This window comes from Diadema antillarum, unplaced genomic scaffold, assembly GCF_040938485.1.
Source record: "Diadema antillarum isolate AM-2024a unplaced genomic scaffold, OU_Dant_1.0 scf00000164, whole genome shotgun sequence".
NCBI classification, from domain to species: Eukaryota; Metazoa; Echinodermata; class Echinoidea; order Diadematoida; family Diadematidae; genus Diadema; species Diadema antillarum.
The window spans coordinates 384,465-409,652 of NW_027271053.1; the positions used below are offsets into that span (position 1 = coordinate 384,465).

A 25,188-nucleotide genomic window follows, 5' to 3' on the forward strand; every position below is an offset into this window, starting at 1 on the left:
TTGTCATCACTGACAAATTAAGGTGATCCAATTTTTTTTTTAATCAATGATTCGAGTCCTGATCGTAATAGGCATGACAATACAAGTTTCATCTGTGTTTAGAGACATTGGCCGTGTGAGGTTTGGATTCTCATTTAGAAAAGGGAGTCATATCTGCCATCTTTGGTACCAATTCTGTATACACTGAATAACGAAGATACAGCAACGAATACATATGACCTTTGACCCACCTTTACACTCCCAAGATGGCATCTGAGGAAAAAGTGGTTATTTTGTGAAATGATTCTTGCGACATCGTCTATATTCGTGTGCAAAATATGGCAAAGATAGGACAGGTATTCACCAAGATGCAAAATGCAAAGTCTTAGGTACAACATAAAATCTGGGAGAAATTCACCGAAGGGTAAGTGAGAGCTAGTGCTCGATAAAGAAAAGCATGTCGATTTTCACATTAAAAAAAAATCCCTCCCATAGAGATAACACGTCATAACGAAAATACAGAAAGAAGTACATATGACCTTTGACCTCACTTTGCACACCCAAGATGGCGTCTGAGCAAAAAGTGGTTATTTTGTGAAATTATCCTTGTTACATGGTCTTTGTGTGTGCAAAATATGGGAAAGATAGGACATGTATTCACCAAGATACAGGATGAAACATTTATGACCTTTGACCCTAATTTACATACCCAAGATGGTGTCTGATCAAGTAGTTTTTATTTTATGAAATAATGTACGTGACATGAACTAAACATGTGCAAAATATGGGATTGATAGCCATTGTTGTTGTTCATCTATTGCACAGAAAGTAGTAGAAAGAAAGAAAAATAAAGAAAAAAATATGTTATTTTATAGAAATTTGAAGGAGAAGCATAAAAAAATCAGAAAAAGATAAAGTTAGGAAGGGAGATTAAGACTAACTAAAGAAAAAGAAGAAAAAAAGTGTTTAAAAAAATGAAAAAAAAATATTGGCAGGGGTGAGCCTCGAACCAGGGACCTTAGGATTACGAGTCGGATGCGCTATGCAATGACCTATTTCATGCTCCATAGGCCCTGTGTATTAAGCAAAATGACGCTGCATCGAAGCCACGTGCCATTTTCAACCAAGTTTTTCGACGTGATGCCGACGTCGTATGAAAAAATGAAGGGCACACTTACGATAGCCCAAAGTCTCAGCTACAACATACTAAAATCTGGGAAAAATTCACCGAAGCAAAAGTGAGCTAGTGCTCGAAAAAGAGAGTCATGTCAATTTTCACTGCCAGAAAAACTGCTCTCCCATAGAGATAACACGTAAACTGGTCAAATTCTACAAGGATACATTCAACCCATTTTTACGAGGCGATGACGTCATCCAATTAAAATGTTGTTTTACATTAATGAAAGAACATTTCATAAGCTACAACATACTGAAATATGGGAGAAAATTGGCAGAGGATAAGTGAGATACGCTCGAGTAAACTTGTAATTTGATGACGTCATTTTGAAAATTTACTTTTTTTACTTTATTAAGAAATTTGATATCTTTTAATCATTTTGTCAGCATTGCCTACCCATGAAATGACATGTACAACTCATCAGCTTTCAATATATGTAAAGAAAATGGGGGGTCACCGTCCATCCTGACGAGTAAAATCGGATTTAAAATTGGCAGTTTTTTGGCATAGTTGCACTGTATATCGCCATTGACGCGCGCGCGGAATTTCAACTTTGACGGCCCCGTATGACGTCATATTGAGTCGGATTGACTTGAAACGTGGTATAGATATTCCTTGACATTTCAGACATGCGATCAAAGTGAAAAAACTGGAAATTTCAATTGCATATGAGCTGTGCGTGCGTATATGCGCGCGCGCGTACGCGTCCGTCCGATTTTTCAATTTTTCAAAAAATGCTCCAAATGGTCTGAAACGTGTGCAAAAAAATTTTGAGCTCGATTGGAGCATACAAATATTTCAACGCGCGCGTACGCGCACGTTTTAAGAGAAAATATGAATTTTGAGAACATGAGTAGAATGCGCATAACTTTAAATATATGTGACGTAAATTTCATTGAAAAATTCCATTTCATTAATGAGATATGATTGAGAATGTGTTTTCACATAATGACGTCATAGTGACGTCACGGTCGACTGATCACAATGATACATTAGATTTGCCGTCTTTGGGACATGATGCATACATGATATAATTTTGAAATTGACAGGCAGCGGACTTTCTGAGCTAACCTCTGCACAACTTTTGAGGAGAAATAAAGAAGAAGAAGAAGAAAAACAAAGAATCCGTACAGATACAGAAGGTGATCCGAGAGGATACTCGGATCACCTAATGATGTCATAGTGAAATCGGCTGAATGATCAGTGTCAAACATCCAATCAAATGACAAGGATCTATTTAGTCGTTATATACTGTAAATGTCTTCAATGAATGTGTGTCTCGAAATATTTGATGTTATCTAAGGAGTTGCACTTTTCATCTCTGTAGGTTGGCGATGTGGTTGATGCGATAGACATGAGCATGGGCGCCTGGTTTGAAGCAGACATCTTGAAAATCACAGAAAAGGAGGTAGAAGAGGAGAGACAATCAGAAAATACGGAATCGAATAATAACAACAACAATAATGAAATCAGTACTAAGGAGGGTGATGATGGTAAGGCTATGGACCTCAAGTCAGCCGACACAATATCCAAAGATACAGACTCTCGTGGTGAGGAGGTGGACACCCCCATGGACACAGAATGTAGTGATCCAGTTGAACAAAGGACATGTGGTTCAAGTGCTTCCATTTCAAATGCCGGGGATGTTAGTGGTGCTGCAGTCAGAGGGGAGCACGATGCTCATTGGACGAGGGACGATGGGCTCATCTACCACGTGAAATACGAAGGGTGAGTGGTGACCAGAAGTGGCCGTCATTGGCGTGCGATAAACCTAGTAGGTAGTAGATGAATGTCTTATAGCTGCGCTGAACATTACACCCTGCTTTGCAGTTTACAGGGAGGCATCATTGTATAGATGATGAGTGGTGTTGGAGAGAATGAATATATACAAGGTGATCTGTCCAAATGGTTCAAGAAATTTTTGAAAATGTTGTTTAAATGTTTTATCATAGAGATGTGTTTTCAGGTGAGATTGCAGCATAAGGATATGAAGCGTTTACAGTCCCTGTGGTGTCAGTAAAATTCATAGGATTAGAAAATCAAATCATGCAGTTTTCATGGGTGCATGTGAAAAAAAAGAAAAAAAAAGCTATGGGGCATTTCGAAGCTGTTTGCAGTTTGTGTAACCTGCAGTCATTTTGTTCACTGTGTCAATTGCTTACAGCTGAAATCTTCTCTTGTGCACTGCTATCATAGAGAGTACAATTCTTGAAAGTTGTAGCAAAGTTGCAAACCTCTTTTGAGAAATGGTCACTTAAATATTCTGTGTTAACAAGAAATTGATAGCAAACTTGTCTTTTCATCTGTGTAACATTTTAATTTTTATAAACTTCTGTAGAGTCCATTCAGTAATATGCCCAAGTCTCAATTGTTTACCTGAGGAGTTCCTGCTATGACGCTATGATAACTTATCGTACCTGGCCTCCAATGCATTTCAGCTATGAGGAGGAAGGCATCGCTAAGATCAGCAGTCGCAGCATACGACCGAGGGCTCGCACCATGATAGACTATGACAATGTGAATCCAGGCGATATCGTCATGGTGAATTACAACTGCGATGAGCCCAAGCAGAGAGGCTACTGGTACGACATGGTTGTCAAAGATAAGGTTTGTAGCAATGTCAATTTTTGCAAGTGTTTTCGGAATCTTCCATTATTACCTCAGCTAAGGGAGGAGGTCATGTTTTCATTGGCATGGGTTTGTTTGTTTGTTTGTCTGTTTGCAAAATAACTCTAAAAGGCGTGAATGGATTTGAATGAAACTTGCAGGAAAAGTTGATGATAACATAAGGCACAGATGATTAAATTCTGGTAGTGATCCAGGAATTTTTATGAATTTATGAAGGATATTTGTTCTTTTGGCAAATAGGGTCAATGAACTTTGGGAGTTCAAGCTGTGCGTATTTGAGGTTTACAGCGCGTGCTCTGGCAGAGGTCTCCCAAGAAGGGAGATGAATTTTTGTTGGAGTGCTCGCGACAGCCTTTTTTCTGTTTTCTTGAAGGAAGTGTTAGCTGCAGACTTTTGGAATTATGAAGTACTGAGATTTTGGTAAGATAGCATTTTAGCAATTTTACTAAACAAGTACAGTATCGTCATATTGTCTTCCTGATCCATGGTAGCCTCTTCAGCACAAAATCTTTTCTCCCAGAATCCCCCCCTCCCATTATTATTACTCCAGCATTGTCAAGTACCCAAATATATTATAGAATCTGGAGAGATTTGGTGGGAAAAACATCCTGTCTGAGGATGTATGTGGCAAACAGGAATTGAACCTCGAGTCGTCCTGGTTGGGCTGGTCAGGAGTCCGAACTTCTTGCAAATACCTGAGTGGTTTTGGCTCAGCTTGAATTCCACTCTCACTTTCTCACATCTTAGAAGCAGACCAGGACGTACAAGGAGCTGATAGGGGACATTCTCCTCGGCCCCAGCTCGGACGTCCTCAAGGATTGCAAGGTGCGGCTGACTGAGGAAATCTTCAAGGTAGAGAGGGTGGGAGAGTCGACGTGCGATGCGGCAGCCATAGAGGCCACTGGTACCCCTGTCAAAAGTTAGTGACGCCCAATCTTAACTTTCAGTTGTTTCTTTTTCTATCATTTCTTCTTACTTTTCTTTTTCTCTTCTATTTTCCTTTAGTTCCTTCTCTTTCTCCTTTTTCTTCTTTTCCTCCTTTATCTTCTATACTTGTGGATTTTGTTTATCTCCTTTTCTTCCTTCTCCTCTCTCCTCTCTTCATCTCTTCTTTTTTCTCTGCCTTCTTCTTTGTCTTCTTATTCCTTGTTCTTCTCCCCTTCTCATTATATGTTTTTGTGTTTTATTTTACGCAATAAATGACCTCAATGGTCCTCAATCAATCAATCAATCAATCAATCCATAATCAATCCATCTTCATTTTAATCTTCCCCTTTCAACTCATCCCACTTCTGACTCATGTTCATCCTGAAGTGATCGGTAATAACCAGCAATGATATAAACAAGGTGCATTGAAAGTTGAGCTATTTGATCTGAAGCATTTACCCACAAGTTTGATAATTACTGATTACCCTGATTTGGTTCTGAGGCAGTTGGATTTTGTTGACCAAGAAACACTGGCAGTGAAACTGATGATTCATGGATTTAACCCATGCAAAGATTTTACCCCCCTGCAGGAAAACAGAAATATTGCCCCCCCCCCCAACCCGGTGACTTATCCCCACAGTCTTGCTAAACTCAGCTGTGCTCATTTATATGTCTGACTTCATTTGATTTGTATATTCAAGATAAATATGCTCATTTTGTGGGGCATGTTTGTTTTGTGTGTCTTCCTGTTTTTATTTGTATGTTTGTGGGTGTTATAAGTAAAGCATCGGCTGCCAGGGTTGTGAAGAGTTACATTTCTATCCGTCTTTACTGGTTGCCAGGGACTACCACTCCAAACTGTTCACGCTGCAAGGACAACCCCAGGAGGAACTGTAAGTACTGCGCCTGCCACTTCTGCGGGAGCAAAGAAAATGAGGACAAGGCCCTGCTGTGTGATGAGTGCGATATGGCCTTCCATATCTACTGTCTGGACCCGCCCTTGGCAAACATCCCGGATGTTGACGAATGGTGAGATGAAAAGCAAAGCAAAAGGGATGACACCCAGATTCTGGTGGTAGGAGACAGTGACGTATTGGTGACTTTGAGCACCAGGGCTCCGTTTCAGAAAAGACGTTGGGATGTCAACTCTTGCTGGAATGGCAACTTTCCATAGCAACAGCCAATCAGGAAGCTGCATTCTTGCCATTGCCATGACAATTGCCATTTCAGCAAGAGTTGTTATCATATCAACTTTTTATGAAGTGGGGCCCAGGTCGTGATTGGAGGGCAATAAACAAGAAACAATTACTGTTATTTTATAATCAGTTTAATGCAGGCACCAAAAGAATTCATTCTGTTTGGAGATGATGATGTTATTACAGTCTCTGTGACTGTAGTCGGGATGTGGTCATGATTGTAAAGATAGCAATGTTGATGTCGATGATTGTATTTTTGATGACAATGGTGGCGATGATAATGGTGATGCTGACATATTAAGCAGTATGAGTGTTTTAAGCAATGTTTTACTAATGATGATTATATTTTATAGTGACTTTTGATGATGTAAAATCGGAGAACTGGAATAAATGATAAGAAAGAAGATGATGAAGACCATAAGAGTGAGAGGCATATCATGACAGTGTTATGAATGTTGATCATTTTATAGTGATGGCTAAGACTGGATATCTGCTGATAATATTGATAAAAGGACTCCTATCGATAGTGATTGTAATAATGAAATACTGAATACGCTGAATATTTCGCGAGGTTTTTATTTTCACGAATTTCGCGAGTCAGCTGCTCTTCGCGAAATTAAAAACACACAAAAATATTGACTCTGATGCCGATATGAATGTGACGTACGCGTACACATTTCTCCGTTCAGTCCAAGACTCCACGATCGCGAATTTAACCACTCGCGAAATTGTCAGGAAGTCCCGATTCGCGAAAATTTAGACTCGCGAAATATATGGCATATACAGTAATGAAGGGTTTGAGAGTCATTGCTGTTAATTGATGACTGTAGTAAGTGTTGAGAAGAATCTTAGATATCTTGTCCGTATATGATGTCACATTACAGAAGGACAAGCATTCGCAGTGTGGCTGGTAATAACTGCATTGATATCAGTGATGATGAAACTCAGTATGTTTTTAAAGGGGATGGCTAGTAACCGATCAGTGGGAATCAGTGGGAATGCTGAGGGATGATTGTTCCAATCCTTGTGGGATTCATTTAAGAGTACATTATATATTTACTGTTGTGTGAAAAGTATTTGCTTCCGAACGGTCTCATATTCAAGTAATGTGCAGATTAATGCCCTGTCACTGACCAGGGACGCTTACCTGGAAACATTAAACTGCACATTACTTGAATATGAGACCATTCTGAAGCAAATAATTTTCACACAAGAATAGATATATAATGTACTCTTAAATGAATCCCACAAGGATTGGAACAATCATCCCTCAGCATTCCCACTGATTCCCACTGATCAGTTACTAGCCATCCCCTTTAAAGTGCGACATTTTACCAGGTTCCATGAATTGTGTGGTCTGGCAATATTCCTGTGGTTAGGTACTGCCCACTGTGCAAGAATGATGACTCCCAAGTGGTGAAGGCGGGAGAGAGACTCAAGGCCAGCAAGAAGAAAGCCAGGATGGCGTCTGCTACCTCTACCTCCCAGAGAGACTGGGGGAAGGTGAGTGCATGGAGAAGGGGGAGGGGAGGGGGAGGGGGGAGGTATATTCAGAGAGATTTGAAATTGGGTTTAGCTTTGTGTTTTCTCTTCTCTGAGGTCTTTGGAATCCCACTGTGTAGAAGATTCACTTTCTAACCTCAACACCTGTTTATTGAGCATGATGGAATGTTCGTTAAGAAATCTTTCACAAATCTGCCTGCTTCACCATTTTTAGCTCACCTGAGCCGAAGGCTCAAGTGAGCTATTGCGATCGTTCTTCGTCCGGCGTCCGCCGTGCGTTGTGCGTGAACTTTTTACATTTTCATCTTCTGCTTGAAAACCCCAAGACCAATTTTCGCCAAACTTGGCAGGTAGCATCCCTAGGGGGTAAGGATCTCAATTTGTTCAAATGGGCACTATGCCCCACCCAGGGGGCCCCAAGGGGAGCCCAAACCCCCCCAAAATTAAGGTATCTTTAATAATCTTCTTCTCTAGATCCAGAAGTGATAGAGCTAAGTTAATACTATGAGTTAGTACTTTGATGACTGTAGTTTCAAGTTTGTTCATGGCGGAATCAGGGGTGCCCCCCTTGGGACCCAGGGGAGAGGGTGGGGAGGGGTCCTAATGGGGCCTAAAACCCCATGACCCATTTTCACCAAACTTGGCAGGTAGCATCCCTAGGGGCATAGGATTTCAATTTGTTCAAATGGGCACCATGTCCCACCTGGAGGGCCCCATGAGGCCCAAACCTCCAAAAATTAAGGAATCTTTAAAAATCCTCTCTAGAATCAGAAGTGATAGAGCTAAGTTGATACTGTGAGTTAGTACATTAATGACTGTAGTTTCAAGTTTGTTCATAGCAGATTCAGGGGTGCCCCCCCCCCCCCCTTAGGGCCGGAGGGGGGGGGGGTCCAAATTGGGGCCTTAATTGTACATTTTCATCTTCTTCTTGAAAACCTCATGATGGATTTTCACCAAACTTGGCAGGGGTGTAGCATCCCTGTCGGGTTAGGATCTCAATTTGTTAAAATTGGCACCATGCCCCAAAATTAAGGAATCTTAAAAAGAAAAAAAAAATCTTCTCTAGAACCAGAAGTGATAGAGCTAATATTATGAGTGGGGGGGGGGGGGGGGGGGGGGGGTCCAATTTTGGGCCCTTATTGTACATTTTCATCTTCTACTTCAGAATGCCTGGTCAAATTTTGGTAGAGCTTTGTGTAATTTAGATTAGTGACTGCGTGAAAGGTGAACTTGCGATACTCAGGTGAGTGCAAGACCCCCGGGTCTCTTGTTTTTTTCTACATGATGCATATGTAAAGTATATGGTGAAATTATTCTATGATTTTTTTCATATGATGCATCTGTATATTATGGTGAAATCATTTTTTAAATACATGAATGTAGATTGCTCAAAGGAATCGTCTCACCATATCTTACACCTTGTGAACAATGGAAATGCTAATGTTAGACAAAGAATTGATTTTTTTTTTTCCCCCAACATCATAAGCAATATTAAGAATATTTGACCATACTTTGTGATGGTAGAATGTGAAGTTATGTGCATATGTTTGTAAAATTTTTCCATTCATTAATCACTAGTTAAAAGAAAAATATGAAATAAAAGAGGAGGAACAGTACGTACCGTGAAGCTGTGTAAGTCGTTGCTGTCATTTCTACCTCAGTGCATCTGGTTGCATTGTGGATTGCTTTAGAAGTAGAAAGGCACTAACCTAGTCTTGTATGGCTTGGTTCTGTCATGGTTCTCAATCCTTGACACCATGCATCACCACAGACATTTATTCTTGTTGTACCCCCTCTATAGGGCATGGCGTGCCAAGGTCGGACCAAAGTGTGTACCATCGTCCCTCCCAACCACTTTGGGGCCATTCCAGGGATTCACGTGGGCCAACTTTGGAAGTTCAGAGTTCAGGTAGGTCTAGGTCTTCTAGACCAAGACCAGCTTTAGTTGTATTTAAAAGATTCCTCCTTGGTATCACTTTGTAATGTCAGTTTACTTAATCCAGATCATTGCAAAGTACATAGCATTGCATTGTATTCAAGTCAATGTGCTATCCTGTTTGATCTACCAGTAGTCCTCAAACTAGTACACAGAATGACAGTGGAAACCTGCTCAGTGGAAATAAAGGAAAGATATGAAGGTCAAAGGTCATAGAAGTTCATCTATGTACATGTATGTGCTGTGTTAATCATAGGAACCCCTTTTTTACAAGGACACGCAATATAATTGTATATGGGGAATAAGACATTTGATGAAACTGACTGATTCAATCTATAATGAAGAGTGCTAAGTGATTATGGGTTGTTTTTGCTGAGCAGGGAAAACAATTACGAAGGATGGGAATGTTAGAAAAATGGCAGAGTCCCACATTCGATTAGGTTTTTCTCCAAATTTGTAATATTGAGCCATAAATCGGTTTGTGCATGGTTCATACAATGAATTAAAATACAAATGTTGGACTTTGCCATTTTTTTTTGACATTTGCATCCTTCACAAGTTATTTGCTTTCCTCCTTGAAAATAGCCCTTTGAAGTTGTCATATGACCACCCCAATCAATGCAGGTCAGCGAGGTCGGAGTTCATCGCCCCCACGTGGCCGGGATCCACGGGAGGGAGTTTGAGGGCGCCTACTCCATCGTGCTGGCAGGAGGCTACGAGGATGATCTGGTGAGGACAAAGAAGGGAGAAAGATTTCTCTCCCATGACTACCTCAAATGACTTACGTAACAGTTATTCTTGTGAACATCAATGCATTTGTCTCACACTTTAGTGCAGTCAAAGCTCTCTGCAAGAGGCTGCAATATTTTGGCCCATGATTGCTCGGGATATGTTTAAATGTAATTGTTTTGAAGACATCACTGTAAGACCTGTTCTAACATATAGGTATTCCTTACAAAACACTCGCTCCGAATATTCATTCTAAGACCTGCTATGACATAACGTATTCTTAACAAAATACTGGCTCAGAATGCCGAGTAGATTTGAAAGCAGCAACATGCAGTGTCAATCTACTTCCACTGTCTTTGCTACACATATTCATTTCATTTCTTAGCTTTTTGAGGCAACACACCTCCATATTGATGCACATTTATACAGGAAATAAAAATCTGTAGATAATAGCAAGTTATGGATGACAGTCCAATGCATCTTCAGAAATAGATTTGTGATATCATGAACATACATTACCAAGTTGATGAGTTGATCGATTCTTGTTTGAAACCACGCACATTTTGATAACCAGAAGCTCAATTAACTTTGGCATACACAGGACAATGGAGGTGAGTTCTACTATACCGGCAGTGGAGGAAGGGATCTGTCTGGCAACAAACGAACAGCTGAGCAGTCACATGACCAGAAGCTAGCCAAAATGAACTTGTAAGTGGATCTCAGTAAAGCATGGAACGTTTGCTGTAAGTGGTAACAATATCTATTGCATTTGATCATCAATCTTTTATTATTGCTTTGTGTGTCATTTGCACAGTTTTGACTAAGATAATGGGACTTGAGAAAGAATTCATCAAGTAGTGGCAGGAGACATTGCTGAACTACATGAAGCTTTGTAGATATATTTACTAGTTAGTTATGATTGATGGCGCTTTGTTTGTTCTGTTATTTCAATTATAAGATACTCTGCAATATCTGCTGTTAGTACTAACAAACACAAACTAATGAAGATTATGTGTGGCCAATCATAAGTAGTGTTGTGTAATGATACACAAAGTTATCACTACCCCCTCCCATTTACCAGTTCACCTCCACCAGTCAATGATCCCTACCAATACCCTCCACCTCATCCAGTGAGTCATCGACCTTCATCATCCCTTGGGTACTTCTAGATAGCCCCATCTACATGTAATTTACGACCAGGCTAAGCCAAACCTAAACATCCTGCCGTTCCCCCATTGATTACTTAGAATTGTTGATCATTCCAAATCCAAGAATACTACCACCTTAATAAAACTAGTCCCGCCTTTGTTCCTATAACAACCAAAGTTTTGCCCAATTAAAACCCCTCTTTAACATGAAGACTCCACCCCCATTCACCCATTCATAGTGTGTCACAACAGAGTAACCAATGACCAATGTGTAATCCTCGTGACTAAATGTGTGAAGTGAATTACAAGTTGTAGAACATGCAGCGAAGAAGACTTGGATTCTGACGCTCTAAGAGAGAGGATCGCTCTGAAACGCCTCTCAAATAAAGTGCACTTACTAAACTTAACTGAACTGTGTCGCCACTCATTTCTACTGTGTGTACCTCTCAAAAATATTAACCGATCCCAAGTAGCTAAATATCCGCTACACAACAGTAGGATGCAATGTGCAATATGCAAATATTGCACAATCTTATCATTTTTTTTTTCAAAACAGCAGAAGTGGTTTGGTGCTGGGTACCAAATATTTCTCACAAATACACCTTTGGTCATTCTGTGTGTGCTGCAAGCACTTTACCTCATGCATTTGTTACTTCATATGTATGTTGTATGCTACAAGCGCACCTAACCACAACCGGGAAAGAAAGAAGAAATCAGACTCAAGCTAAAAAAAGAAGAAAGAAACATAACAAAAACAAAACAAAAACAAATAAAGATGCAGTGGATAGCAGATAATCCTTTTTTTCCAGCTCTCTCTCTCTCCCTTCCCTATTCTCAATTGTATGTTTTTTATCAATTTTCCTCAAAGGGCCTTGGCTCGCAACTGCAATGCCCCTGTCGACAAGACCAAAGGAAACGAGGCCAAGGACTGGCGAGCCGGCAAGCCGGTCCGCGTGGTGCGCAATGCCAAGGGGCGCAAGCATTCCAAGTACGCTCCGGAGGAAGGCAACCGTTACGATGGCATCTATAAGGTTGGTATGCCCATCACCGACGCACCTTGTGACTTACGGTTGTTTTGCACAACTTTAATGACATTCTCGTAATGAAATTTGACTGGGAGAACATGGCATATTATTGTCACTCAAATAAACGGCTGAATCTTGACCCAAAACACAGTGCCGTGTAAGACTCTGTAGCCTAGTACATCTGATGCCTATGGTGTTTTATGCTTTTATGCTGTAAACCAACCTTTACCCAAACAGGCATGGACTCATTTTGAAATGTAATCCTTCACATGTGACGTATTGAGTCTTTTCATTTACTGAAAATCTCAAAATATGTTTACAAAAAGTTGGTATTCATCATATGTTCAGAGTTGAGGACAAAGACAAAATGTACACCCACCTACACCATTTTTCTCTGTTTTGGATATACCTTTAAGTGGTTTCCTTGAGTAAAAAATGCAAATGAAGCAAATTATTTGAGTAGTGAGTTGAGCATCAACACTAGACACACAAACACATTTACACAGTGTGCTTCAGGATCTGATTCAGGGATTTCCAAAAAGTTGAGAGGTGCAGGATTAAGGATTTTGGACACCTCAAGAATCAGGATCTCTAAACTCTCCGTTATTCGATCCCTTCAACAAAAGCCAGTCACAAATGTGACTGCCAACTTCATCAGTCTAAACCTCATCCTCCTCGAAGAAAAATCAATTGAGATGGTCCCACTTTAAAACATAGGTCGGAATGGGTATTCATTACCATGGCAAAGTTTTGTGTTTGCTCTGGCCGTAGCTGAAAATTAAAAAAGCCAGCAAAGGGGATTGACAAGGAGACTATTTCCGAGAAATAGGAATATTGTAGTCTGCCGTCTGTGGATTCGGGCTGATAGCATACAAGGCTGTACGTTAACCCGTTGAGGATGGGCTGATTTTGCTGCAATGCGCATTTCCCATAGACACTTGCCCGAATAGACTCGGGACTCGTCCTCAACGGGTTAAAGGTACGCAGACTCAGGATTCAAGAGGGCACTATTGAATGGCGTGATGATCGCTCATTCCGAAGATAGATGATTAACACAGGTTTACTATCAATCAAAGTAGCTCTTGTATTCACCTGCAAGTTTCGACAGTGAGCTAGCTAGCAAACTTTGTCTTTGAAAGATTCATATGTAGTATATGGACCCAGCAAGGAACAACAACCGAATCAAGAGACAAACTGAGATTGACATTATTTTGACCATTTTTGACGTAACAGTACAAATCGGTTTTATTACGGATGTTCAGAAAATAGCAGATGCCTAAGCCCGAGTCCATACGAAAAACGCTGTCTTGAATGCCAGGTCCATGTACCTTTAAGGTGAGATGGAGGAGCAATTTCTAACCTACATAGATCATTGATGTCATAAATCGCATCATGAATCAGTATGTCTGAATAAGTCGGCGATTGGTGATGTGGGTCAATAATCATCCTGATCCCTCTGTAGGTGGTCAAGTACTGGCCGGAGCGAGGGAAGAGCGGCTTCCTGGTCTGGCGGTACCTGATCAGGAGAGATGACCCGGGGGCCGCACCCTGGACCAAGGAGGGCAAGAAGAAAATCAAGGAGCTTGGACTTGAGATGGAGGTAAGATCAGGAAAGATGCCCCTGCTGCTGCTGCTGAGTGGGGACATGTTCAGTGCTGTCTTCTCTTGTGAGGGGAAAAGCCTTTGGAATATTTGTTTCTGATGCTCACTCAGACCAGCTCAAAAGTTTCTTTGCATTGATCCCAATGACAATTTTGTCTCCTGAGTAAGATAAGGGCATTAAGGTTCCCATAAGCTATGGCGTTAGTGGCACCCTAACGCCCTTATCTTTCTCAACAGACAATTTGATTTATTCAGCACTTCATTTTGAATGGTTCAAAACACTATATTGGTTTGACTGATGATGCATACCAATAATTCACAACAGTCCACTTGCATTCATGTGAGTATAAATCAAGAGGTCTTGTGATTTTCATGAATCAGGTTTGGTGCAGAAAGTTATGTCTGTCGAGTCAAGTTTTCGTGTTTGAATTTTCTCCCCAGTACCCTGATGGATACCTGGAAGTGATGGCCGCCAAGGAAGCAGCCAAAGAGAAGGAGAAGAAAGGGTCGGAGGAAGAGGAGGAGGAAGAGGAGGGGTCCAAGAAGAAAGGGAGAGGAAAGAAGCGTCCACGAGAAGGTACTTAAAGGACAAGTTCACCTTCATAAACATAAGGATTGAGAAAATGCAACAATATTAGTAGAACACATCAGTGAAAGTTTGAGGAAGATTGGACAATCGATGCAGAAGTTATGAATTTTTTAAATTTTTGTGTTGGAACCGCTGGATGAGGAGACTACTACAGCTTGTGAGTCATATGCGTACAACAGTATAAAGAAAATGTAAAAGAAAATTCAACATATTTTCACTTTTTTCGCATAATAAAAGAGCACTTGACTTGCCTCTTTCTAAAGGCAGGGGGAATAATATTACCCATAACATTTGTCGGTAACAAGTCAGGGGAATGTGTACTTTTGTCAAAAGATGGAATTTTGTGAAATTCTCTTTATGTTTTCCTTATATTGTTGTACGCATGTGACATCTAAGTTATTCATACACTGCAGTAGTCTTCTCATCCAGCGGGTACTGCACAAAAACTTTAAAAATTCATAACTTTTGAACGGATTGTCTGATTTTCCTCAAACTTTCAATGATGTGTTCTACTAATATTGCTACATTCTCTCAATCCTTATGTTTATGAAGGTGAACTTGTCCTTTAAAATTTATGGAAGGGATTATGAATCAGAGCACTGTGGGATATTTTGTCATTGAGATCATTGACTGGACTTAGGGGTTTTATGTTGTTGCTGTTGGTGTTCCATTGCCCAGGAGTTTAATCGAGATTTCTCCTTCAGACAAATGAACAAGGGGGAGTGAGGATGTTAGATCTAAATCATACCTTCTGATTTTGATAGAATGTGTTGCTTGTCATCGCTGGCAAAGTTTAATCTACTGGTTTTCCCTAATGCACAGCTATTTCGTCACTCTTCATCATGAAACCAAAATGTCACATCTCCGGCCTTGATGCTGTCACAGGGAGACAAAGAAATTCATTGCAATTTTTTTGATGATGATGATGACATGGATGGACATTTAGTCTTCTATTTGTGTTTGTGTGTTTTTCATTCACGTAGAAACGCCCCAAAAGAAGGCCACGCCCAAGAAGACCAAATTTGAGCTGAGCCGGGAGACGAAGAAGCTGATTGATGAGGACGAAGAGAACAAGTCCCAGTGGGAGGCCATCATCGATGAGTGCAAAAATGGAAAAGTGAGTCAGAATTCATCTTTCCCAGGAAAACAAATTCAGTGCCCCACAAACCTCACCTCATGAAAAATAATAACAGGATATTCGAGGAGTATATACATCACTTCCATTATATGCTCCTCCTTTTTTTAACATAACTCAATCAAAAACAGTCCCAAATATATAATAAATGCAATGCAAATTCCTCTGCTCTGCTGTTTGTATGGTCTAGAATGAGAAGTTGACGGCTCAGACTGTTTGCTTGAATGTTTTATATTGTTACGTGAGACTTAAATTCTTTTTCTGCAAAGCTGATTGTAATTTCATACCAGACAGCATTTTGTTATGCCTCCGCAACGAAGTGGCCAGAGGCATTATGTTTTCGGGTCGTCCGTCCGTCTGTCCGTCCGTCCGTCCGTCCCGTTTTGTTTTTGTCGATATCTCAAGAACCTTGTGGTAATTTTACATCAAACTTGGTATGAGGGTATATCCATGGGGGATAATACTTTGAGTGGATTTTAGGGTCACAGGGTCAAAGGTCACAGATTATTTTGTGAAAAAAAAAATTGAAATTTCATGTTTTTCTCCATATCTCGCAAATGGTTCAAGGTATCTTCATGGAACTTAGTATATATACTTGTACCGATGGGCAGTGATTGTCTAGGGAAGTTGGGGTCATGGGTCAAAGGTCAGGGGGTCAAAGGTCAAGGTCAACTCCTCAAAATATCACTTCTTTCCTTATATTTATGCAATGAATGAAGGTTTTTTTTTTTTTACTTGATGTATACATGTATTACCCAATATATATTCTGTGGGAAGTTTCTTGCCAAAAGGTCAAAGGTCAAAAGGTCAAGTGAAAGTGCTGAATTGCACTTTTTCCTCCATATCTCAAAAGTAACTCAAGGTATCATCATGAAACTTACATATTTATGCATGTTCAACCTAACAGTGATTCTCTTTGGAACTGTGAGGTCAAAGGTCAAAGGCCAGGTTTAGATAATGCTATTTTCCCATTTGATACTGAAATTATACTTTTTCTCAATACCTTGAAAAATTACTCAATGCATAAACTTATAAAAGGGTCAAAAGTCAAGTAAAAATCATCAGTTCCCCAAATACCTGCACTCTGACATTTTAATCATTCATCCAATTGAACCTACATTGTAGTTCTAGGAAAGTGAACATTCAGCACATTTGTGTCAAACCTGTCATTTTAATATTTTGCCAATTGTTTGAAACTGACATCACACATTGTCAAGACATTGTACTATAGACCTATTAGGAGAACCATGCATTATGGCGGAGGCATATCAGTCGCCGTAGCGATATATCTAGTTATGCTATGAATTGCATGTTACACAGAGACCCCAGAAAGACAGTGCTTTAATCACTGGAAAAGCTAATATTTTGAAATTAGGTGAATAAATGAATGAACGAACAAACCAACGAACCAACGAACGAATGTAATTATTGAGAAAGGAAACAAGTGAAGAGTGACTGCACGAATAAGTGATATTTCAAGAGTGAGTGAATGATGAACAAAGGAATGAGTGAGCTGGCGAGTTAAGAAAGGGAGATTAATGAGTGGATTAAATGGGGAATTACAATTTGACTTTTGGGAAGTTTTTTTTTTTGGGAATACTCAAATGACTTTCTTATGATTTCAGCTGTATAACTCTGTTCTGTGTCTGTCTCTCCTACCAGAAATTCATCTCAGCGGTTGAGGACACCTTCACGTGCATCTGCTGTCAGGAGGTAGTCTTCCAACCCATCTCCACGCCGTGCTGTCATAATATCTGTAAGGTAGGTCAGATGGTCAGTCTACTTTTTATAGCCAGCATTCTTTCTACCTTAGACATGGCTGAAGTCTTCCTGATTTGATAGCAGGTTAGGTTGGCATTGCTTTAGTGCTTTCATCACAAATTGCGTTTATGTTGCAACCTCAACCCTTGTTTGTCTATTGACGTGCACATCTTATTCCTTTATCTTCATATTGGGTTGCTGCCAGCCATACGTATTCATGATACTTGTGTGTTTCTGCAATACACATGGTAATTACTGAAGAGGTTTTGGGTTGAATGTGAGGTGTGCATTCTAATTGTGTAAATAGCATTTCATTTTTGGCGCGTTCACGTCCATTTTTCTCTCAGTGACGCCTGCGACGTTTCAGACAATTGTCGTAATGGTAGTCGAGAACACTGCTTTTACACCAAAGGGATCGTATGTGCTCTGGCGGCACAATGGTTTCTGACGTTTAGGATCACAACTTTGTTTAATTGCAAAGAGTAGAATAGGACAGTTAGTATTGCAACCATTTTTGTACAGGTTCTTTGTGTTTTGAGTCTGTACAGAAAAAGGGACCAGTGAGATATTGGTATTCTCACCTACATTTTTTTCTCTCTCTCTCTGTTCAGTCCTGTCTGCAGCGATCCTTCAAAGCAGATATTTTCACTTGCCCGACCTGTCGCTACGACCTCGGCAAGGACTACAGCCTCAAATACAACAAGAACCTTCAGGCTGTCCTTCGAGAAGTCTTCCCGGGATACGAGGCGGGTCGCTAGGAGCTTGGGAAGAGAGAGAGAGAGAGTTCAAAAGAAGAGAGAGAGACGTGAATATATGAGAGAGGATTTTTTGACAGGTTGTCGTTGTTTTGTTGCGTTCGCCGTCATCGCTAATGTCTGCCCCATCCTGTCTTCATGTGCTGCAGTAAACATTTTATCGCACAAAATGTTAAGTGTTTTTAAATGAGAGAGAGGGAAAAATTGTTGGTTGTGGTCATGTCGTGTATTGTACAATTATCCAAGTGATGTGATATCGAGGGTGTTGCAGCCATTTTTTTTTTCTTTCCAGAGATGACTTTGCTGTTTGCCGGAAACTGTGGGGACGATGTCACTCAGTTGAGGTTCCTTGCGTATACGTCTTTACCTGTGTTTAGTCTTGTGTAGATATGAAGTATGTTTTTTGTTTATTGTATTAGATGTCCTTCTACCTGTAGGTCCAGTTTTGCTAGCAAATGTGGTAGATGTTTTCTGAACCTCTTCCTTTGCTCGTCGTCTGGCTACATGCACCTCCGCTTTGTTCATCATTACACTTTCCTATGTATTGTCCATTTGACATGTACAAGTGTATGGACACTTGTCATAGATGTGCCAAAAAAGACAACAATTGTAGGAAATATGTAGAAGTAAGCACTTGCCTTTCCAACCCCATTATCACTTGTAGTACTTTTTTCAGTTTTGAGTGATCTCAAATAATCAGGTGGCAGGCAAGATAGTACTTGGAACTTCTTTGGATGTATTATGAAAGCCTAGCTGCTTTTAACGTGGTCACTTTACTCGTAGTATAGCTTTACTCATGCACTGTAGCTTGGAAAATTGCCATCTTTCAATATAAACACTGTTCTAGTACCGTCTCACGTAGCATTGACGTGAAGAGTCATGCCGCGTGGAAAGAGTAAATAGAAAGAGTTTGCAAACAAACATGATACGGAGGCCGTTCTTTTGTAAAAAACTCAATGTTACGAAATTTCTCAGTGAGAGGTTAGTATGATTACTGTCCCACAAATTCAGAAATCTCTTTTCATCAATCTCAATGTATTTACTTTGTTTGTGATGCCTTTTTGACAACAGTTAAATAACAGAAATATTTAGATTAATTGTGTACAAATGTTTTAGCTGTACATAGCCAATGCACTTTGTCTTTTTTCTGTTTTTGGAGATCTCTTTCATTAACAGTTCAAGTTTTTTTGAAACAAATTTAGGGCAGATCTATCTAGTTTGAGCAATTAGTTGTGATTGCTAGACAGTAGACAAAATGTGCACATGTTATTCAGTGAAATATCATTTATAGTTGAAATTTGCACATTTTTCCCCCCACTCACTAAGCTTTGCACTCTTGGTACAATGTTGATGTATGTTATACCTGTACTGCTAAACTCATACACTGGTGTTATGCTAATCAGAAGTAATGTAAATTATGTAAATTCTGTGATCGAAAAGTGGAATAGAATCAAACTTACCTCGGTGTCGTGTCATGGTTATTCCAAAGTGGGGAGTTGGCAGCGCGTAAATGGTTATGTGCCAGGCACAAATGCACAGGAAGAGGTGTGTGCGTCCCCCACTGACTTTTCATGCTGAAGTTGTTGCATTTTCACTTGTAATTTGTGTGTGTTTGTTTGTTTGTTTGTTTGTGTGTGTGTGTGTGTGTGTGTGTGTGTGTGTACGTGAGTGATATATGTCTGTGTCTGTGTGTCTAAATACAAACGTATGTATCTGTATGCTTGTATAATTCATTAACTGGGATGGTACATGTATTCTCTAGCACCTCATCATATTTGCCTGTTTAGGCCTTTCTTTTCTCAAGGTATCTGCAAGCTACAATGTATGCACCAACACTGGCATAATGTTTTCCACTGAAGGTTGATTAGGATGTTCACCCCCCCCCCCCCCCCCTTACCCAGTCTGTCCGCCTGTCTGTCCGTCTGTCTGTCTGTCTGTCTGTCTGTCTGTCTGTCTGTCTGTCTCAGTTTCAAATGTCTGCATAGAAAGTTAAGTGTTTGTAAATGAATAAATGTAAATGAATAACAACAGGAAGCCATTAGGTGAACCATTACCCAACCAGAAAATGGCCCAGTCTTTATCATGGAGCTATATTATCTCATAGTCAATAGAACACCAGTTTTGTTGATTTGCAGATTTACAGTACTTAAAACAAAGAATTGTAGCTGTGTATACTACCAAGTCGACATGCTCATTAAGGATTCGATGTGGTCCTGCAATTCTATCATACTTTTGAGCCAAGTCAAGTTGCAAACTACCATCCCACTAGTATGGCACACATTCTTCACTTAATAAAATCCATCGAAACCTTTTTTCCTGGCAACCTGCCCATGCCAGCTACTTGCTGACCCCATAATGCAGACAAATAAATATGTTTGCATAATAACCTGTTTGTGCTGGCCACCTGCTCAGTGGTCAACACAGATAGCTTTGATTATCTTAATCATGACTCTAGATTACTCACTCCAAATTGTCAAATGTGGCGTATTAGAGCTATTTCCAAGGCTTGACTAATGTTGAAAAGAAAAGAAAAATTCAATAGACGGCTGCGCGTCCCACTTCTGCATTATGTGTTTCTCTTTCGAGAGGATATGTTTATTAAACTCTCATCTTTGCATCTACAACTTTGTAGATATGTTGACAGATTATATGACAGTGTGATACCACATTTCTTGCACTTACATGCATTTCATTTCACTCCCGCAGAAAGATTTCTTTGAGAAGCTTCTATTGCTACCACTCGCAAAGGGCACAGACGAATTGTAGGAAGCTGAATATGTTTTGATGATGAGTAACTCACTTTCGACTTTCGAGTTACGATAGTAGATGTGTGATATGAAAATGTTATGTGTGGCTTGTTTTGTTTTTGGTTTTTGTTCTTATGACAACTTTCTTCTGATTGCTGTGCCATACCTGCACCAGTAGTTATACTACACCCACACTGATCCTCAAGACTTTTGTACTTCATACAAATATTAAATGGTTATGAGTGCAATGGTACAAGATTTCGCACGAGGTGAAAGATAGAGGCGCTCTATTCAACGTGGCAAAGCCAAGTTGAATAGTGCGGCTCATCTTTCACCGAGTGCGAAATCTTGTTCCATTGCACGAGTAAAGACCATGCACTATTTGTTTTATACAACACCTCGAACGTCAACAGATGTGGTCCGCACAGATTCTTGAATTTAGCACAGAAATGGCAACCATTTTATGTGAAAGACGAATGAGTAGCCGCACAGTCACAGTCACCATGTAGGTATGTACGCGAGGCCGATTGGTTGAAGTTGTTTACGAAAATGAGTGACAAAAGTATGCGCTTGTAAGCACGCTTGTAATTTTTGAGTGCGCGCGGCAAATGTTTATTGTGACTTCAGAGCCGTGCGATGGAACAAAAATTTCAAGCCAGTCGTGAGTTTAACACAGGAGTCAGTGGAAATGGGTGACGTCAGCCTTGCGCTATCCATTTTTGCTCAAACAAAATTGCACAGCTGAGAGCCACAGCGTGCGATGGAACTTTTCACTAAATGTCACGTGACAGATGGGCAATCAACCAATCAGATAGCTACGTTCTTTTTTGGTGTTGTATAATGGTTGATGTTCCTCTTCGTGTACCTCATCTTACTACCTCTTTCTAAAGCAAGAACACTAACAACAAAAACATTGTTACCAATTTGCACATTCTCCGATGTAAACTTTTTTGCCAAACTATAGCTCGCATATTCTGACATCTTAAAGTTGTGCAATTTTTGCGATGTTACACCTTTATACTTTTGAGCATTTCCCTTGTGCTTTAATGTTATAACGTTGAGATTTTCTCTCTTTTTTTTTGGGGGGGGGAGGGGGACTTGGAGTATTTGTGAGAAATTTAAGATATTGGTGTTACCATGGAGATTTTGATTAGCTGTTTTCTCAGCTGTTCTTGTGGATGTTTTTGTGGGATTATTGTGTAGAGAACAGCTGTCTCGGTGTTAACGATCGGCTGCTAATGAAGTCAGTGTACATACATGCATCTAGGTATGAGCTGCTTGGTATGTCTTAACCTCCACTCTTAGCCAGGGACTGCCAGATGCGGCCATTTCTTATATGATTCAGGCATGGCATATTCGGCATTAAACCAGCTGTTGAGATGGTGTATTAAAATGCCATTTGATGAAATTTAAATCAAAAGGGCCCATTGATGTGGTTGAAGTTGAAGACCTTGTGAAAAATTTCTGTCTAATGATTTCCTAACTCAAAACTTTTTCAGTGAAGCTACCAGTTGTAGTTACGTACATGCACATGAAGTCAGAATCGTGTATAATTTCACAGTATTACTTGGAAGCAATCCTAGAATTGCACCAATCTAAATATTCCATGTTTTTTGCGAGCATTTCTCAGAGATTAAGTACTGTTAGTGAACATTGCGTGATTTTAGAATTTTATGTCATGTTATGTTAGATATGTCAATGTGGTGTGATGGACAGCCTTGGGCAGCAGAATTGTAACAGTATCGTCTGTTGTTGGGAAATTGCTTGTCTTTTATGGAGCGACGGATGACTCCGCCTTGGAGTGGCGTGTTGTCATGGAGATGAACTGCATTTTTTTTTTTGTGGCAGCTGTGTGAAAGTGAAAGTGCCTTAAGATGGTAAGGGTAGGGAGGAGTAAAGTCTTGAATTGGATGAAAAATTAGCATTTGCTTTCTTTCAATTTTTCCTTCTTCTTTTCTTCTATTTTAAATTTTTAGGAGTCTGTGAGAGTGAGATTGGAAGAGGAATGTGAGAGAAAATGAAAGAAAATGGCAAAAAAAATATATATTTTGTTACGAACAAGAAAGGAATGGATTCTATGTGAAAAGCATGCATGATTCATATTTTGATATTGGTTGTTTACTCACAGTTAGCTTTGTAAAACAGTTAATGCAATGTGTACTCGATTCTAGGTACTAAATTTTAACACACACAAAAAAAGGAATGTAAATAGATGTATTTTGTAATCATGATTTTTCTTTCGTTTTTCATTGTAGATTATTCCCCCGTGAATTTGTTTACTCTTGAGGGGCTAAAATGTACTATTCCTAATGATCGCGTTCCACGTGTCTTTATGCCCCATTCCAAGGGGTGAAAGAGGCATTATTTCAGTTGTTTAACACTCAGCTGTTCTGCACCTGGCAAGCAACTAAAGTCATTGAATTCCAGAGTCAAGCATTCCTGTGTGTATGGTAGTTGATGATAATAAGTGTCATGAATTGAAAAAAAAATGGAAAAAATAACAACAACAAACAAGTAATTTAAATTAAGAATTGATATTTGAATGGTTCATTGCACTTTTGAATAGTGACCAGTACATGTTTTGAATGTAGCAAATTGACTTTATTTCTCTTTATCATTCACCAGGTAATATCTAAGGAGGATCTGTAACACATGTATTCGTTTGGCAGAATAGAAGCATTTTGTTGTATCGTCGCTGTATTCTGACGTGTTTAAAAACAATGTGTCGCAGAGCGATTTGAACGGATGAATTGTGGAATATATGTACGCTGTACGACCCTATGGCGAAGGGCAACTTGACCAAGTATTACTGATAAATTTGCCAAATTTTTACCCATTTTCCTGTTGGTATTCCATGTAGAGTAGAAGTTCTTTTTTTTTTTTTTTGATTCCTCGAAGATTCATGCAAACGATGTTCCCAATGTGTCGAAATTGAAAATTGCATTAAAGAAATAAAAAGAAAAAAAATCAGTGTAGTACAATGTATTCAGTCATTATTAATAGAGCGGTGTGGTCTTTGCGTCCTTTTTGTCTTAACACAGCATCATGAAATGCCATAGCATCAAGTACAATGCCCTCCCGTTGCAACAAGCACGTTTAAAACAAAATTCTCAAAGCATCAAAGTAAAATTCAGGTCCCAAATTGTCTATACACTGTATATCTTTATATATACTTTACTGTTCAGCTTACAAAGAAATTTAAATATATGAGAGAAATCTTCCGGTTTCGAGGAATTTCTTATAACAGGACTTGCCTGTTTAAACATTGCAACAATATAGCAGTGAAATGAGCTACACGATTCACAGGTGGCTGTCAAGTTTCCCGTTTCTTTCAAGTACAGTACTCTCCGCATAATCGGGTAGGCTCAGGCAGAGCGTTTCTTACCCAGTTAAGCGGAGTACCCGATTAACAGAAGAACATGTCTCATTCACAATTGACACACACAATGTGTACATGTACATGCATTGTACACTGCACCAAACACCTACACTGTATGCTTAACATGCGTGCTTGCACGGCACATTTTACATACTTTACACTTGCTCAGTCACGAGCAATAATTTACACTCTTTTTATGGACAATTATGTCTTCAGAAAACTTTGTCGTTTGACTATAGACTCCTAGCCAACACCCAGGCGTTTTCCGAAATGGACACCTCTCTTTGCGTGCACTAGTCGTGTAGAACATCGTGTTACTTTTCGAGAAGTGATTGGGAAAAGCAAAATTATGGAGCTGGTGCAAACTTCTCGTATTGTGAATGTTGTTGCCTAGCAAGGGTGGAGCGCAAGTGTGTTCAACTCCTGTCTGTCTATGCAGTTGTGAGTGCCAGCTACATGTGTAATGTTCGTTTACGTGTGTCAAGTCGGTACTGGTACATGTGTTTTCATGTTTAATCACTCCCCAAATGATCAGTCTTCTTTGCAAAATTAAGCAGAGAATGCGATTAGCAGTGGAAAATTTGACATTCATGATTTCTTAAAGTGTTATATCTGCGATAAAATGTGGGTAGATATTAGATAAGGAGAAAATTATTTACCCATTTATGCGGAGAGGCAACCCGATTATCAGGTAATTTCAATGTGCATTGGAACTGATTTCGACATTACTACCCAATTAAACGGAGTATCAGTTTAAGCGATACCCGATTACGCGGAGAGTACTGTATCAAAATATCTCTTCAGGTCTTGACAAGAGACTATGAAAGTATCGCTGATATTAAAAGGAAGTATTATTATTCTATTTAATTTTTTTTTTCCATGTGACACACAAGCATCTCCCTTGAATATTGCTCTTGAAAACTCCCTGGTTTTGATTAAGGAAATGTTTGCAAACTGACATATAGACTTAGA

At 39.7% G+C, this 25,188-nt stretch overlaps 1 protein-coding gene across 1 annotated transcript in view; it reads left to right on the top strand.

The window, feature by feature from the left end:
* The window catches only part of LOC139722383 (E3 ubiquitin-protein ligase UHRF1-like), a 36,852-nt gene extending 17,715 nt beyond the window's left edge, over positions 1-19,137 (top strand). Inside the window, exons 3-16 of the mRNA XM_071633691.1 lie at positions 2,484-2,884; positions 3,595-3,763; positions 4,532-4,703; positions 5,554-5,740; positions 7,287-7,410; positions 9,212-9,319; positions 9,971-10,075; positions 10,677-10,783; positions 12,092-12,254; positions 13,711-13,848; positions 14,292-14,427; positions 15,423-15,556; positions 17,237-17,335; positions 17,947-19,137. Coding sequence (XP_071489792.1) covers positions 2,484-2,884; positions 3,595-3,763; positions 4,532-4,703; positions 5,554-5,740; positions 7,287-7,410; positions 9,212-9,319; positions 9,971-10,075; positions 10,677-10,783; positions 12,092-12,254; positions 13,711-13,848; positions 14,292-14,427; positions 15,423-15,556; positions 17,237-17,335; positions 17,947-18,093 — 2,190 coding nt within the window. The 3' untranslated portion in view covers positions 18,094-19,137. The remainder of the gene's footprint in view (positions 1-2,483; positions 2,885-3,594; positions 3,764-4,531; positions 4,704-5,553; positions 5,741-7,286; positions 7,411-9,211; positions 9,320-9,970; positions 10,076-10,676; positions 10,784-12,091; positions 12,255-13,710; positions 13,849-14,291; positions 14,428-15,422; positions 15,557-17,236; positions 17,336-17,946) is intronic.
* The last annotated feature ends 6,051 nt before the right edge of the window (positions 19,138-25,188 follow it).